We start from the raw sequence: 16,412 nt of genomic DNA on the forward strand, positions 1-16,412 counted from the left end.
CCAAATGGAAGTACTACAACAGAACACTAAGCTCTTTCCCCAAGACAGTGTTCTTAAGTTAGCCTTAAAAGTCCTGAACTGCCTTAGAAACAAACTTCAACTATGAGCATTTCTGAAATGATATCATCAACTTTTCTTTCAAAAGCAGCAAAATCTAGTGCTTACTGCTCTACCTTACCTTACTGGAGACATGAATGCCATTCCTAGCAAGGATAGGGATGCTCAGTCTTTTACAGAGAAACAAGGGTTTGTCCTTTTCATAGGTAATCAGAGCCAATTTGATTGTGGAAAGCAAGTTGTGAAAAGCTGAGTTTGGACTAGACACCGGCAATGTACAGCTTCAGCAGCCACACAGGTCTGGCAGGGAACTGAATTTTTTTTGTAGTCTGCAATACTTATTGAACCAAAATGAAAATCTAAAGATGATATACTACATTAGCTTTCAAGACCACACAGCTCTGCCTTCAGATTTGGGAACAGAATTATTTTTCAAACTGCTAAGGTGGAACAGCATTTTAGAAAGGACAACCAACGCAGAATAAGGATGTCCAAATCAGTATGTTGCATATGGAATGTCCGTTTCTCAAGTATGTATGCTGGCAGATCCTGTTCTAAAACACATGAGAAATGGACATCCATGTGCTGGTTGCATCCAGTATTATTATTTGTATAGTGCTACCAGACACACGCAGCACTGAACACCTGACATAAAGAGAGACAGTCCCTGCTCAAAGAGCTTACAATCCAGTATGAACAGCAATTTTACAAACTGAAATGTCCAAATTATGAATGGGGCAGAACAAGACAATTGATATCATTGTGGCAGCATAAGAACATCCATGTTATAAAAACTGCTACATAGCTGTCCAGAGGAATAGCCTAATGGTTAGAGCAGCACACTGAGAACCAGGGGACCCTGGTTCAAATCACACTTCAGCTCTTTGTGATTTTTTTTTCATTGTGAGCTCTCCAGAGAATTAAAAAAAAAAAAACCTACTGAACCTGAAAGTATGCTGCTTCAACAGCCTTCAGGCTTACAGGTTTCTTATATACCACCTGCAACCCAGAGGCTACTGAAGTTGTATAACATTCAGGTACACTAAGGGGGCCTTTTACTAAGCCGCGTAGGTGCTTACGCGTGCGTCAAATTGGAGTTACTGTCCGGCTACCACAAGGCCTGGGTGGTAAAGCGAATGCTACATACCTGTAGAAGGTATTCTCCGAGGACAGCAGGCTGATTGTTCTCACTGATGGGTGACGTCCACGGCAGCCCCTCCAATCGGAAACTTCACTAGCAAAGTCCTTTGCTAGCCCTCGCGCGCCCGCGCGCACCGCGCATGCGCGGCCGTCTTCCCGCCCGAAACCGGCTCGAGCCGGCCAGTCCAGTATGTAGCAAGACAATACACTTCAAGGGAAGACACAACTCCAAAGGGGAGGCGGGCGGGTTTGTGAGAACAATCAGCCTGCTGTCCTCGGAGAATACCTTCTACAGGTATGTAGCATTCGCTTTCTCCGAGGACAAGCAGGCTGCTTGTTCTCACTGATGGGGTATCCCTAGCCCCCAGGCTCACTCAAAACAACAACATTGGTCAATTGGGCCTCGCAACGGCGAGGACATAACTGAGATTGACCTAAAAAATTTACCAACTAACTGAGAGTGTAGCCTGGAACAGAACAAACAGGGCCCTCGGGGGGTGGAGTTGGATCCTAAAGCCCAAACAGGTTCTGAAGAACTGACTGCCCGAACCGACTGTCACGTCGGGTATCCTGCTGCAGGCAGTAATGAGATGTGAATGTGTGGACAGATGACCACGTCGCAGCTTTGCAAATTTCCTCCATGGTGGCTGACTTCAAGTGGGCTACCGACGCTGCCATGGCTCTAACATTATGAGCCGTGACATGACCCTCAAGAGCCAGCCCAGCCTGGGCGTAAGTGAAGGAAATGCAATCTGCTAGCCAATTGGATATGGTGCGTTTCCCTACAGCCACTCCCCTCTTGTTGGGATCAAAAGAAACAAACAATTGGGCGGACTGTCTGTGGGGCTGTGTCCGCTCCAGATAGAAGGCCAATGCTCTCTTGCAGTCCAATGTGTGCAGCTGACGTTCAGCAGGGCAGGAATGAGGACGGGGAAAGAATGTTGGCAAGACAATTGACTGGTTCAGATGGAACTCCGACACAACCTTTGGCAGAAACTTAGGGTGAGTGCGGAGGACTACTCTGTTGTGATGAAATTTGGTGTAAGGGGCCTGGGCTACCAGGGCCTGAAGCTCACTGACTCTACGAGCCGAGGTAACTGCCACCAAGAAAATGACCTTCCAGGTCAAGTACTTCGGATGGCAGGAATTCAGTGGCTCGAAAGGAGGTTTCATCAGCTGGGTGAGAACGACATTGAGATCCCATGACACTGTAGGAGGCTTGACAGGGGGCTTTGACAAAAGCAAACCTCTCATGAAGCGAACAACTAAAGGCTGTCCTGAGATCGGCTTACCTTCCACTTGGTAATGGTATGCACTGATTGCACTAAGGTGAACCCTTACGGAGTTGGTCTTCAGACCAGACTCAGACAAGTGGAGAAGGTATTCAAGCAGGGTCTGTGTAGGACAAGAGCGAGGATCTAGGGCCTTGCTGTCACACCAGACGGCAAACCTCCTCCAATGAAAGAAGTAACTTCTCTTAGTGGAGTCTTTCCTGGAAGCAAGCAAGATGCGGGAGACACCCTCTGGCAGACCCAAAGAGGCAAAGTCTACGCCCTCAACATCCAGGCCGTGAGAGCCAGGGACTGGAGGTTGGGATGCAGAAGAGCCCCTTCGTCCTGCGTGATGAGGGTCGGAAAACACTCCAATCTCCACGGTTCTTCGGAGGATAACTCCAGAAGAAGAGGGAACCAGATCTGACGCGGCCAAAAGGGAGCAATCAGAATCATGGTGCCTCGGTCTTGCTTGAGTTTCAACAAAGTCTTCCCCACCAGAGGAATGGGAGGATAAGCATACAGCAGACCTTCCCCCCAATCCAGGAGGAAGGCATCCGACGCCAGTCTGCCGTGGGCCTGAAGCCTGGAACAGAACTGAGGGACCTTGTGGTTCACTTGAGATGCGAAGAGATCCACCAGGGGGGTGCCCCACGCCTGGAAGATCTGTCGCACCACACGGGAATTGAGCGACCACTCGTGAGGTTGCATAATCCTGCTCAACCTGTCGGCCAGACTGTTGTTTACGCCTGCCAGATATGTGGCTTGGAGCACCATGCCTTGACGGCGAGCCCAGAGCCACATGCTGACGGCTTCCTGACACAGGGGGCGAGATCCGGTGCCCCCCTGCTTGTTGACATAGTACATGGCAACCTGATTGTCTGTCTGAATTTGGATAATTTGATGGGACAGCCGATCTCTGAAAGCCTTCAGAGCGTTCCAGATCGCTCGCAACTCCAGAAGATTGATCTGTAGATCGCTTTCTTGGAGGGACCACCTTCCTTGGGTGTGAAGCCCATCGACATGAGCTCCCCATCCCAGGAGAGACGCATCCGTGGTCAGCACTTTTTGAGGCTGAGGAATTTGGAAGGGACGTCCCAGAGTCAAATTGGAGCAAATCGTCCACCAATACAGGGATTCGAGAAAACTCGTGGACAGGTGGATCACGTCCTCTAGACCCCCGGCGGCCTGATACCACTGGGAGGCTAGGGTCCATTGAGCAGATCTCATGTGAAGGCGGGCCATGGGAGTCACATGAACTGTGAAGGACATGTGGCCCAGCAATCTCAACATCTGCCGAGCTGTGATCTGCTGGGACGCTCGCACCCGCGAGACGAGGGACAACAAGTTGTTGGCCCTCGCCTCTGGGAGATAGGCGCGAGCCGTCCGAGAATCCAGCAGGGCTCCGATGAATTCGAGTTTCTGCACTGGGAGAAGATGGGACTTTGGGTAATTTATCACAAACCCCAGTAGCTCCAGGAGGCGAATAGTCATCTGCATGGATTGCAGGGCTCCTGCCTCGGATGTGTTCTTCACCAGCCAATCGTCGAGATATGGGAACACGTGCACTCCCAGCCTGCGAAGCGCCGCTGCTACCACAGCTAGGCACTTTGTGAACACCCTGGGCGCAGAGGCGAGCCCAAAGGGTAGCACACAGTACTGGAAGTGGCGTGCGCCCAGCTGAAATCGCAGATACTGTCTGTGAGCTGGCAGTATCGGGATGTGTGTGTAGGCATCCTTCAAGTCCAGAGAGCATAGCCAATCGTTTTGCTGAATCATGGGGAGAAGGGTGCCCAGGGAAAGCATCCTGAACTTTTCTTTTACGAGATATTTGTTCAGGGCCCTTAGGTCTAGGATGGGACGCATCCCCCCTGTTTTCTTTTCCACAAGGAAGTACCTGGAATAGAACCCCAGCCCTTCTTGCCCGGATGGCACGGGCTCGACCGCATTGGCGCTGAGAAGGGCGGAGAGTTCCTCTGCAAGTACCTGCTTGTGCTGGAAGCTGTAGGACTGAGCTCCCGGTGGACAATTTGGAGGTTGAGAGGCCAAATTGAGGGTGTATCCTTGCCGGACTATTTGGAGAACCCACTGATCGGAGGTTATGAGAGGCCACCTTTGGTGAAAAGCTTTCAACCTCCCTCCGACAGGCAGGTCGCCCGGCACTGACACTTGGATGTCGGCTATGCTCTGCTGGAGCCAGTCAAAAGCTCGCCCCTTGCTTTTGCTGGGGAGCCGCGGGGCCTTGCTGATTCGCACGCTGCTGACGAGAGCGAGCGCGCTGGGGCTTAGCCTGGGCCGCAGGCTGTCGGGAAGGAGGATTGTACCTACGCTTGCCAGAAGTATAGGGAACAGTCTTCCTTCCCCCGAAAAATCGTCTACCTGTAGAGGTAGAAGCTGAAGGCTGCCGGCGGGCGAACTTGTCGAATGCGGTGTCCCGCTGGTGGAGAGACTCTACCACCTGCTCGACTTTTTCGCCAAAAATGTTATCCGCACGGCAAGGCAAGTCCGTAATCCGCTGCTGGATTCTATTCTCCAGGTCGGCGGCACGCAGCCATGAGAGCCTGCGCATCACCACACCTTGAGCAGCGGCCCTGGACGCAACATCAAAAGTGTCATAAACTCCTCTGGCCAGGAATTTTCTGCACGCCTTCAGCTGCCTGACCACCTCCTGAAAAGGCTTGGCTTGCTCAGGGGGAAGAGCATCAACCAAGCCCGCCAACTGCCGCACATTATTCCGCATGTGTATGCTCGTGTAGAGCTGGTAAGACTGGATCTTGGACACGAGCATAGAGGAATGGTAGGCCTTCCTCCCAAAGGAGTCTAAGGTTCTAGCGTCCTTGCCCGGGGGCGCCGAAGCATGTTCCCTAGAACTCTTAGCCTTCTTTAGGGCCAAATCCACAACTCCAGAGTCATGAGGCAACTGAGTGCGCATCAGCTCTGGGTCCCCATGGATCCGGTACTGGGACTCGATCTTCTTGGGAATGTGGGGATTAGTTAATGGCTTGGTCCAGTTCGCAAGCAATGTCTTCTTCAGGACATGGTGCAAGGGAACAGTGGACGCTTCCTTAGGTGGAGAAGGATAGTCCAGGAGCTCAAACATTTCAGCCCTGGGCTCGTCCTCCACAACCACCGGGAAGGGGATGGCCGTAGACATCTCCCGGACAAAGGAGGCAAAAGACAGACTCTCGGGAGGAGAAAGCTGTCTCTCAGGAGAGGGAGTGGGATCAGACGGAAGACCCTCAGACTCCTCGTCAGAGAAATATCTGGGATCTTCCTCTTCCTCCCACGAGGCCTCACCCTCGGTGTCAGACACAAGTTCACGGACCTGTGTCTGCAACCTCGCCCTGCTCGACTCCGTGGAACCCCGTCCACGATGGGGGCGTTGAGAGGTAGACTCCCTCGCCCGCATCGGCGAAGCTCCCTCCGCCGACGTAGTCGGGGAGCCTTCCTGGGAGGTGGCCGCGGTCGGTACCGCACGCGGTACCGACGTCGGGGACCTCAACCTGGGCGATGGGCCAGCCGGCGCCACGCTCGACGGTACCGGTGGCGCAAGCACCGCCGGTACCGGAGGGGTAGGGCGCAACAGCTCTCCCAGAATCTCTGGGAGAACGGCCCGGAGGCTCTCGTTTAGAGCGGCTGCAGAGAAAGGCTGAGAGGTCGATGCAGGCGTCGACGTCAGTACCTGTTCCGGGCGTGGAGGCTGTTCCGGGCTGTCCAGAGCGGAGCGCATCGACACCTCCTGAACAGAGGGTGAGCGGTCCTCTCGGTGCCGATGCCTGCTGGGTGCCGAATCCCTCGGCGACCCAGAGCTCTCGGTGCCGACACGGGGAGGAGACCGGTGTCGATGCTTCTTCGATTTCTTCCGAAGCATGTCACCGGAGCTCCCCGGCACCGACGAGGAGGACGTCGAATCCATCCGTCGCTTCCCTCGGGGCCGAGACTGAAGAAGGTCGATCTCGGGGGGGGCTGTACCGCAGGAGCCCTCAGGGTAGGCGGAGACCCACCCGAGGGCTCACCGCCACCAGCAGGGGAATGGACAGCCCTCACCTGCACTCCACCCGATGCACCACCGTCCGACGACATCAGCAGACGAGGTCCTGGTACCACCGACGTCGATGCAGCTATCCGATGTCTCGGCGCCGATGCAGAGGCCCGATGCCTCGATGCACTCGATGCAGGGGCGGCCGAGGAAGATGGTCTGGACGCTGACGACGTCGATGCACTCGAAGATCCCGGTGCCGATGCCGACGAAGAGCCCGAGAACAACACGTTCCACTGGGCTAGTCTCGCTACCTGAGTCCGCCTTTGAAGCAGGGAACACAGACTGCAGTTCTGAGGGCGGTGCTCGGCCCCCAGACACTGAAGACACGACGAGTGTCGATCAGTGAGCGAGATAACCCGGGCGCACTGGGTGCACTTCTTGAAGCCGCTGGAAGGCTTCGATGTCATGGGCGGAAAAATCACGCCGGCGAAATCAAAAGCCGAAATGGCGAAATTTGAAGCACCAAATTTAGAGGGAGAAAAATCTCGACCGAGGCCGAAAAGAGGCCTACCCCGACGACGAAAGAAAACTTACCGGGGCAAAAAAGCTGGAAGTACGGGGAGGATTTACACGAAACCCGGCGGGGGGTTTCCGGAGCACTTCCCGACTAGGACAAAGCTTTCCCGAAGGAAAAAAACACGTTCAAAACAAGTTGGACGCGCGAGGTCGACTTTCCGGGGCTCGACACGGCGAAAACACGACCGTACCGAGTGCGGACAAAAGAAGACTGGCCGGCTCGAGCCGGTTTCGGGCGGGAAGACGGCCGCGCATGCGCGGTGCGCGCGGGCGCGCGAGGGCTAGCAAAGGACTTTGCTAGTGAAGTTTCCGATTGGAGGGGCTGCCGTGGACGTCACCCATCAGTGAGAACAAGCAGCCTGCTTGTCCTCGGAGAATTTCTTTTTACGCACGCCGGAAAATCATTTTTATTTTCCTGCGAATGGCAATTACCACGTGAGACCTTACCGCGTAGTCAATGGCTGCCGGTAAGGTCTCAGACTCAAAATGGACGCGCGCCAATTTTTATTTTGCCACATGTCCATTTTCAGCAGAAATTTTAAAAAGGACTTTTTTTACAGGCGCGCTGAAAAATGGATCTGCGCGTGCCCAAAACAGAAGCCTACACAAGTGCAGCCCATTTTTGGCGCACCTTAGTAAAAGGACCCCTAGGTATTTTTCTGTCCCTTTTTTCCTGTTGGTTGTAAGAGAAGTTTAGTCAGCTTGAGACCGATACCCCTGTCAGTATGATCCAACTGAGTGGTTCCTGATGAAGCCCTGTTATGGGTGAAACGAATCGGGCCCTGTTGAAAAACAACAGTTGAATTGTGGGGCTGTCAAGCCAGCATTTATTAAGCTAAGTTGATGCATGTCATGCTGTAGCTTGAACAATTTTTGTTACTCAGTTATCTTTAATATTTGTGCTCTATTATGGGCTTTTTTGTATTAAAAAATTGTGCTCTATTATGGGCAATTTTGTATTAAAAAATTGTGCTCTATTATGGGCAATTTTGTATTAAAAAATTGTGCTCTATTATGGGCAATTTTGCATGCTGCTCCTATATGGGCATTTTTGAATGAGTGGAGTAGGGAATATTTACCCCATGAAAGAAACTTGATCACAGGCACAAAGTCTTTTATAGATAATAGTATCTTGTTGATTAGACCTTGGCAGAAGCCTTGGTTTCTGAGGGTATTTCCCACTTTCCTCATTTCTTTACACTCATTCCACACAACCCTTTGGATTGTGTTTGGCTGTTTTTCAGTTCTCTGGAGTATTAGATTACCTGTTTAGGATTAACAGCCCATACTGGTTTTTTTTCATCATTTGAACCAGGATCCCCTGGTTCTCAGCTTACTGCTCTAACCATTAGGATCCTCCTTCATACTCACGAAGAGGTGTAATAAGAAGTTAATGGAAAAAAGAAATTTAGGGGTCTATTTACGAGCAGCGCTAGTGCCGACATGGTCCATTCAAAGTGAACTGGCCGTGTTGGCACTAGTGTGTGGACAGCCGCTAGTGCTGCTTAATAAAACGGAGCGTTAGTACCATGAAGAACCATAGTTCCTGAAGCTGTCACAGAGCTCAGTATTCCTTGCCAGTTTCACATTTGGGGTAGGGAGGGGGAAGATTAAGGAGGTGACTTGCCTTAATCCCTCCAGTGGAGAGTTGCTCAACTGGAGCACCTTTCTGTATCCTGGACATACAGAGTATCAGGTCTTAACAACATCCATCTTTTGGACACAGATGTCCCTTCCCCTTCTGTGATTTGTGTTGGTCCATCCCTAGTCCTACCCAGACCATGACCCCTTGTCATAAGGATGTTCTGCAGTTTTAGACATCCATATCCCAGCTTCATAAAATTGGGATTGGGATGGCAACGCTTATGTGTGTTTAAAGGCCATTTTTTAGATTCCAAAAAATGAGTAGAGCTTCAAAAGTAAAGGTCACTGAGTGTCCCAAAATAATTTCCAGTGGATCTATTTTCAGTCAGTTGGAAACAGAAATACCCAGGAGCCCACAGTTGAGACCCTTCTTATGGTAAGTCCAGTGATGCATTCTTCTAAACTATGTTTCCTAATCTTTAGCAGATCTGTTTCAAATAGGACCAATATCATTGTGATTCCTTCACACGATACCAATCAATAAGACAGTGACAAGCTAAGGTTGTCACTTCATTCCAAGTCAACTGTTCAATGTGACCAAGTCCTGATTTTCCTCAATTGCATGGACCTGTAGTTCTGATTTCCAGAAATCAGTGGAAAAAAATCAGAACAGCAGCTTCGTGCACACAGTGGGGCAAACTCAGATGGGATTAGAGTAGTCCTCAGGACACACCAAGTGAGTCTGGTTTTCAAGATAACAATAATGAATATGCCTGACATAGATTTGCATACAATGAAGGCAGTGCATATAAATTTATCTCATGTATATTCATTGTGGATATTTTGAAAACTAGATTGCCTTGGTGTGTCCCAATGACTGGGTTGAGAACCCCTGGATTAGAGTGTTTGGTGATGTGAGATGATATCCCTATAAAAAAACTACTAGATATGTGCTGACTCTCTAACCTTCAGGAAGAGGAACCCAAGGCAAGAATGGTGCCATAGGTAGTAATCTCAACACAAGTTAGGAAGCAGAAGACAGGTGGCTCCTGATACTTACAAAGTTATGCATGGAGAGGGGGACATCTTCCAACACATCCACCATTAGCTCTTCCCCTACCAAGGGGCTAATGTCTGTTTCCCAGTCTGTCAAAGCCTTGCGGCTGTGGGAAGAATACAGCAAGAATTAGTTTAGTTTAGGCCAACTTCATTTGATTATCCAGCTTCAATGTGAATCTGAAGAGTAGTGAACAAGAGCCATAAAATACAAAGTACAAATCATTGAAAAGAACAATAAAACAATCTCTCGTATCCCTCCTTCCCTCAATTTATTTTAGACCAAACAGTTAAGTCTTCAACTTCTTCTGGAAGCTCATAAGCAGGCATCCAATAGTAACAAATTCCACAGTGCTGGACCATAATACTCAAAAGCAGTTTCATCAAATCACTGCAGGAAACTGTATCTGGAATGAACCTAACTGCAATGACAGTAAAGCTCTTCCTGGAACATAAAACACTACTAAGGTGTGCCCCTCATTTCAGAAGGGTTACAAAGCATTTGCATATGCAAAAAGTTGGTTTATACATGTAAGCGGCCCTATATGTGTAAGTAACAATTTTAGAAAAGCTGTTACTTACATGTGTATATCTATGGCACACACAATTTTGAAGGGGCATATTCCAGGCGTGGTTTGGGTGGATCTGAGAACTATGAATGTATTTCCTGTTTTGCAATGGCAACACACACTTACCATAAAAAGTTTGCCCGCTGGTACCTGCACCTGCTTGAAGTCACATGTAAGTAGCATTTACACTTCTTTGGCTTTGGAGAAAAGCTTAAGGGGAACAACTGAGAGACACTACTGAGAACTCTATTGCTTTTTTGCAGATGTGTCTTCAAATGGTCAAATACTGAATGCAGGCAAACAGGTTCAAATTCAGTCTTGCTAAATCGCAGATTCTTATTTTGTCAAACAATGTTGAACCCTCCACTGTTTCTTCCGAGGTTATGATGGATGACATTTCTGTCCAAGCTGTATTACAATCTCGCTATTAGAGAGCTATTGTTGACTGTTTACCGTCATTTAAACCTCAAGTGAGTAATGTTATTTAAAAGACCTTTCTCAGGCTAAAATCTATTTGTACATTGAAAGATTTCTTATCTTTCGGACTGTGTTACAAACCTTACTTTGTCCTATCCTGGATTATTGTAACTCCGTACTGTTAGGCTTGCCTAAACATTTACTGCAGGCCTTGCACGTTGCTCAGAATGCAATGGCTGAGCAATGGCCAAATTACTTACAGGACTTTCTCGATCACGTCATATTTCTCTGGTACTGAAGGAACTTCACTGGCTTCCGATATGTTCTCATGTTCAGTTAAAAGCTTTGCTTTTGTAATTCATAAAGCTTTGAATAACGAGGCACCTTTAGCCCTTGAGACTGAACTGAGACTACACTGTCCAAGCCACAGATCTACTGATAAACTGTTATTAGATGTCAATGGTTTTTGATAGACTGGACACACATCACATTCGAATGGTGCTGACTGAAGGGGCCTGTCTTTGGAACACTCTCCCTTACAAGATCAGAGACATAAGCTCAGTTTTACAGTTTAGGAAGCATCTTAAGAGATTTTTTTATTTGCACAGGTTTATGGTCTCTGATTATATATTTTAATACCTGTTTTATTTTGATATATATTGAATTTGTTGTTTTATAAAATTATTTTTTTTTTAATATATGTTGGTTTTATATAAAGAAGCAAAGCAAACAGTGGATACAAAAAAGTCCTCTCTCAAGTGGTGTCTTCTGAAACAAGTAAAGAACACTTGTTCAAGATAGAACACCACTGCCTAGAATGTGCAGATAATGTGGTTTAAAAATATTTTAAATAAATAAATTGTGCTTACTTCTGTCACATTTAAAAACCACCTCCAAAAAGCCAAAAATTAAAAATTTGGAGCTCGGCTATTTAATTGGCTTCTCTTGAATGTTCAGGTTTGTGAAATTTGGCACTTGCCTGTCTATGTGTTGGCATTTAGATATTCAAAGTATTGAGTCATGCCACTCATTCTTTTGAATTTGTTTATTTCTAAAGTAGCTGCTCCTGCCAATTATATGTTTGGCCCAATGTCTTATATGTATTTTTAAAGGGAAAGAGGATGAAATTGGATATACTGCCTTTCTGTGGTTACAATCAAAGTGGTTTACATATTATATACAGGTACTTATTTTGTATCTGGGGCAATGAAGGGTTGAGTGACTTGCCCAGAGTCACAAGGAGCTGCAGTGGGAATTGAACCTGGTTCTCTAGGTTCACAGGCCACTGCACTAACCACTAGGCTACTCCCCTCCACTTTCATAAAAGATTCTGTTCAGCAAGGTTTTGGTAAAATACGGTACGGGCGGTTAGCTTGACGGAGTTTAAAAAGGGGTTAGATAGATTCCTAAAGGACAAGTCCATAGACCGCTATTAAATGGACTTGGAAAAATTCCGCATTTTTAGGTATAACTTGTCTGGAATGTTTTTACGTTTGGGGAGCGTGCCAGGTGCCCTTGACCTGGATTGGCCACTGTCGGTGACAGGATGCTGGGCTAGATGGACCTTTGGTCTTTCCCAGTATGGCACTACTTATGTACTTATGTACTTATGATTTTGAACATCTCTTTCTATCTAGATGATTTATTCAAAATCAGGCCTCATACCAGACAGATACATAGGACTTAACTAATTCAAACAAACACTTACAGGTCAATGTTCAGCTAGTGTGGTATTTTTTAAAGGTTGACCATGGTGCAATCTGAGCAGAGAAGAGGCAGAGTTGTGATGTAGCTTTTATTTTATAAAACAGGAGTATTCGCACACTTACAGCAGTTTCAGAGCAGGTGTAAATGTGTACATTGGCATTTGTATGCTATTGCAGTTGGTTCTGGGATTCTACATTGCCTATATAAAATAGGTGCCTTTTTCAGACTCTTCATATAGACTCACTGTTTTAAAATCAGTCCCTTAGAAACTTGTCCCCAATCCCTCAATTTTTCCAGTCATACAAAGAGAAGGGAATGATCAACATGATGAAATGCAGATGCCAGATCCAGTTGCCAGCACTACAGTCTTTCCTGATCTGTGACTCCTAATGTGGAACCTTGCATCACATAACTATAGTTTGGGTTCCTCTTTCCCGTACGCAGCACTTTACACTTGCTCACATTAAACGTCATCTGACATTTGGATGCCCAGTCTCCCAGTCTCATAAGGTCCTCTTGTAAGTTTTCACAATCCTCCTGCAATTTAACAACTTTGAATAACTTTGTGTCATCAGCAAATTTAATTACGTCACTAGTTACTCCCATCTCGTGTCAAAACGCAGCGGTCCCAGCACAGACCACTGGGGAACCCCACTATCTACCCTGTTCCATCGAGAATAGTGGAGGAGCCTAATGGTTAGTGCAGTGGGCTGAGATTCAGGAGGAACTGGGTTTGAGTCTCACTGCAGCTCCTTGTGACTCTGGGCAATCGATTAACCCTCCATTGCCTCAGGTACAAAAGACTTACATTGTGAGCTCACTAGGGACAGAGAAAGTACCTGCACATAATGTGTACAATGCATCTCTATAGAAATAAGTAGTAATAGAAAACAGAGTACTATCTTTTAACTAGTTTTTAATCCACAATAGAACACTACCTCCTATCTCATGACTCTCCAATTTCATGAGGTACTCTGTCAAATGTCTTTTGAAAATCCAGATACACAATGTGGTGAAATAATGAATTTTCCAGCATATGAATTACAATATTTCATGAAGTGTATTTCTCTAGTTTGGCCAGCAGGTGGTGCATGTTTATGTTTCAAGCTGTTACAGAGAAATTTATTTATTTTTATTTATGTTACATTTGTACCCCGCACTTTCCCACTCATGGCAGGCTCAATGCGGCTTACATGGGGCAATGGAGGGTTAAGTGACTTCCTTATTATTATTAGTATTTGTATAGCGCTACCAGATGCACGCAGCGCTGAACACCTTCTTTAGTTTAACACAGAGAAGAAGTTAACCTGCAGTGATGTGGCCAGCTACTTTTAAAAAATGTTGTTCTGGGCTCTGTTTGGCCCAGGAGCTCAAATTCAGCTAGGATGTACTGGCTTTTTCTCCAGTCTTAGCCAGGGAGAAGAGAAAGATCTCTTTGATGAGGCCCTGTGAACAGTTATATTTGATAACCTATAAGCAGCTATATGTCCTGAACTCCCCAGGTACTATTTAGATAGTAAACAAATGTTTAGATAGTGTTATAATTGATCCATTTTTCAGTTACCTGTTATTGTTTGTTGATTGCACCTTTTCTGTTCATTGTTCTAAATTTTTCATGACAATAAACATTTTTAATTTATTGCCTCTGCTTGTCTGGACTCAATAAGAATCCTGGTGGTTTGTATGTTGGGTCTGTGGGTGCTTTCTAGGAACTGTGTGACCACTGGGAGTGTAGCCCCCAGTATCCTACAAAATCAGTGGGGAATAATTTGAGAGTGGGCGACTCGCCCAGAGGCGGTTATGACCCAGTTGGTGAGAGGAGGGTGCTAGTGTTGAGCACAAGCAGCAGGTGCAGGCGGACCTGAACTATGCTGGGGACAGACCCTCTAAGTGGCCGCGGGATAGCCCCGGGCGGGTGGCTAGGCATTTTGTGACACACAATATCAATTGGCTTACCTTTATCCAAATATAAAGGAGTGGAGGAGTGGCCAAGTGGTTAGGGTGGTGGACTTTGGTCCTGGGGAACTGAGGAACTGAGTTTGATTCCCACTTCAGGCACAGGCAGCTCCTTGTGACTCTGGGCAAGTCACTTAACCCTCCATTGCCCATGTAAGCCGCATTGAGTCTGCCATGAGTGGGAAAGCGCAGGGTACAAATGTAACAAAAATAAAAAATAAAAAATATTTGTTCATCCCCTCAAAAGAAATGTAGTAGATTGGTGAGGCAAGATTTCCCTTCACTAAATCCATGTTGATTTTGTCTCATTAATCCATGCTTTTGAATATACTCTGTAATTTTGTTCTTTATAATAGTCTCTACCATTTTGCCTGGCACTGACATCAGGCTCACTGGTCTATAATTTCCCTGATCACCTCTGGAACCTTTTTTTTTTTTTTTTTTTTTAATCGGTGTTACACTGTCTACCCTCCAAATCTTCCGGTAATCATGCATGATTTTAAACATACATTACATATTACTAACAATAGTTCTGCCAAAGCAAGCCAAAGAATCATCAATGATCTCAGAAACAAATGACAGCTAGATGTAGATCGAGGACACAGGATCCCTTACTAAGTTTGCAAAATAATGACAACTTCATAGCAACACAAAAAAGGCCTTCAGGACTGGAACAATCAAGAGATCTTTAATCAAAGGACCCAATACAGGCTGTGTTTCAGCATACAAATGCCTGCATTAGGGATCAATTGGAGTAATATTGCTCAAATGAATCACAAATATAACATCTTCAGATAAGAAAGCAAAAGTCCAGTCAGGCACAGCTTTAGAAACGCGTTTTGGAGCACAGCGTCCGTGTTCGTTAGCGAACACCGTCAAAAAGAGCAAGCAACCTGGGCAATCAGGTACAGCCCCTTAAAGTTGCTTCTACATGACACTTTTTTTGCAGGAAAACCACCCACCAACTTGAAATTTTAAGCAGGAAAGAAAGCTCAGCACACACAAGCCATGGGCATGACTGGTGCTGAGTGCGTGAAAATGAAACAAATACCTTGAAAACAGCAAAAGATGTTGTAAGCCTCTTTCCAGAAGGAATGGCAGTGCTTGAAGAATACTAATAAAGACTGATTAAAAACAGATAATAAACCAACCTATAAGGTTCCAGGAAAGCATTCTTATAGCCAGGTTGGCAGCAAGGATCCCCATTCCCTCATAGCTCCAATTACAGAACAAGAGGTCGGTGACATTACCTCTGCTATGAACAGGCCTGCCAAGTCTCCTGCATTAAGTGGGAGGCTCCTGTTGAACAGCTTCCCCTTAATAAAACATCATCTCCTGCTGCCCTGGGAATAGTCTCATGATAAGAGCTGTGGAATGGTACCACAGCAGCCAGAGATGAAGATTTATTAAGGTATCTCCTGCTGCCGTGGGAAAGGGAAGCTGCTGCTGGTGCTGTGGACTGTGTGAGGGGCGGGCTGGGAGCATGCCCTAAATCTCCCACTGGGAAAGCTGGACCCCTTAGCAGCTCTGTATGAACTGTAGGAGATCTCCAGGAAGTGATGGTTTGATGGCAGAATTTAAGATCTTCAAAGCTATTCTGGCTAAGGACCTGGAAAATATCTACACTATGCCTTTGTAGCAGGGGCGTATCTGCGTGGGGCCTCAGGGGCCTGGGCCCCCGCAGATTTTGCCCTGGACCCCCCTACCGCCATCAACCCTCCCCCGCTGCCGTTCTTACTTTTGCTGGCGGGGGACCCCAACCCCCGCCAGCCGAGGTCTGCTTCCACCTGCCGCTGCCTTCAAAACTTCTTCTTCAGCCGGCGGGGGACCCCAAACCCCCGCCAGCCGCCCCGCGCTGTTTAAAATTCATCTTCGGCCTCCGTGGCCGTGCTGCTGGGATAGGCGGCGCTGTTGAAATCCACTTCGGAGTCTGACGTCGTTGTACGTTGTACGTGCTGCGACGTCAGACTCCGAAGTGGATTTCAACAGCGCCGCCTATCCCAGCAGCACGGCCACGGAGGCCGAAGATGAATTTTAAACAGCGCGGGGCGGCTGGCGGGGGTTTGGGGTCCCCCGCCGGCTGAAGAAGAAGTTTTG

General features: G+C 47.4%; 1 protein-coding gene across 4 annotated transcripts in view; it reads right to left on the reverse strand.

The window, feature by feature from the left end:
• The window catches only part of ARAF (A-Raf proto-oncogene, serine/threonine kinase), a 116,339-nt gene that overhangs the window by 20,623 nt on the left and 79,304 nt on the right, over positions 1-16,412 (reverse strand). For all 4 annotated transcript variants that reach the window (XM_030193898.1, XM_030193895.1, XM_030193896.1 and 1 more), the window contains one exon: positions 9,671-9,773. In XM_030193898.1, coding sequence (XP_030049758.1) covers positions 9,671-9,773 — 103 coding nt within the window. The remainder of the gene's footprint in view (positions 1-9,670; positions 9,774-16,412) is intronic.

The sequence above is a fragment of the Microcaecilia unicolor genome, chromosome 2, assembly GCF_901765095.1.
Source record: "Microcaecilia unicolor chromosome 2, aMicUni1.1, whole genome shotgun sequence".
In the NCBI taxonomy this organism is placed as follows: Eukaryota; Metazoa; Chordata; class Amphibia; order Gymnophiona; family Siphonopidae; genus Microcaecilia; species Microcaecilia unicolor.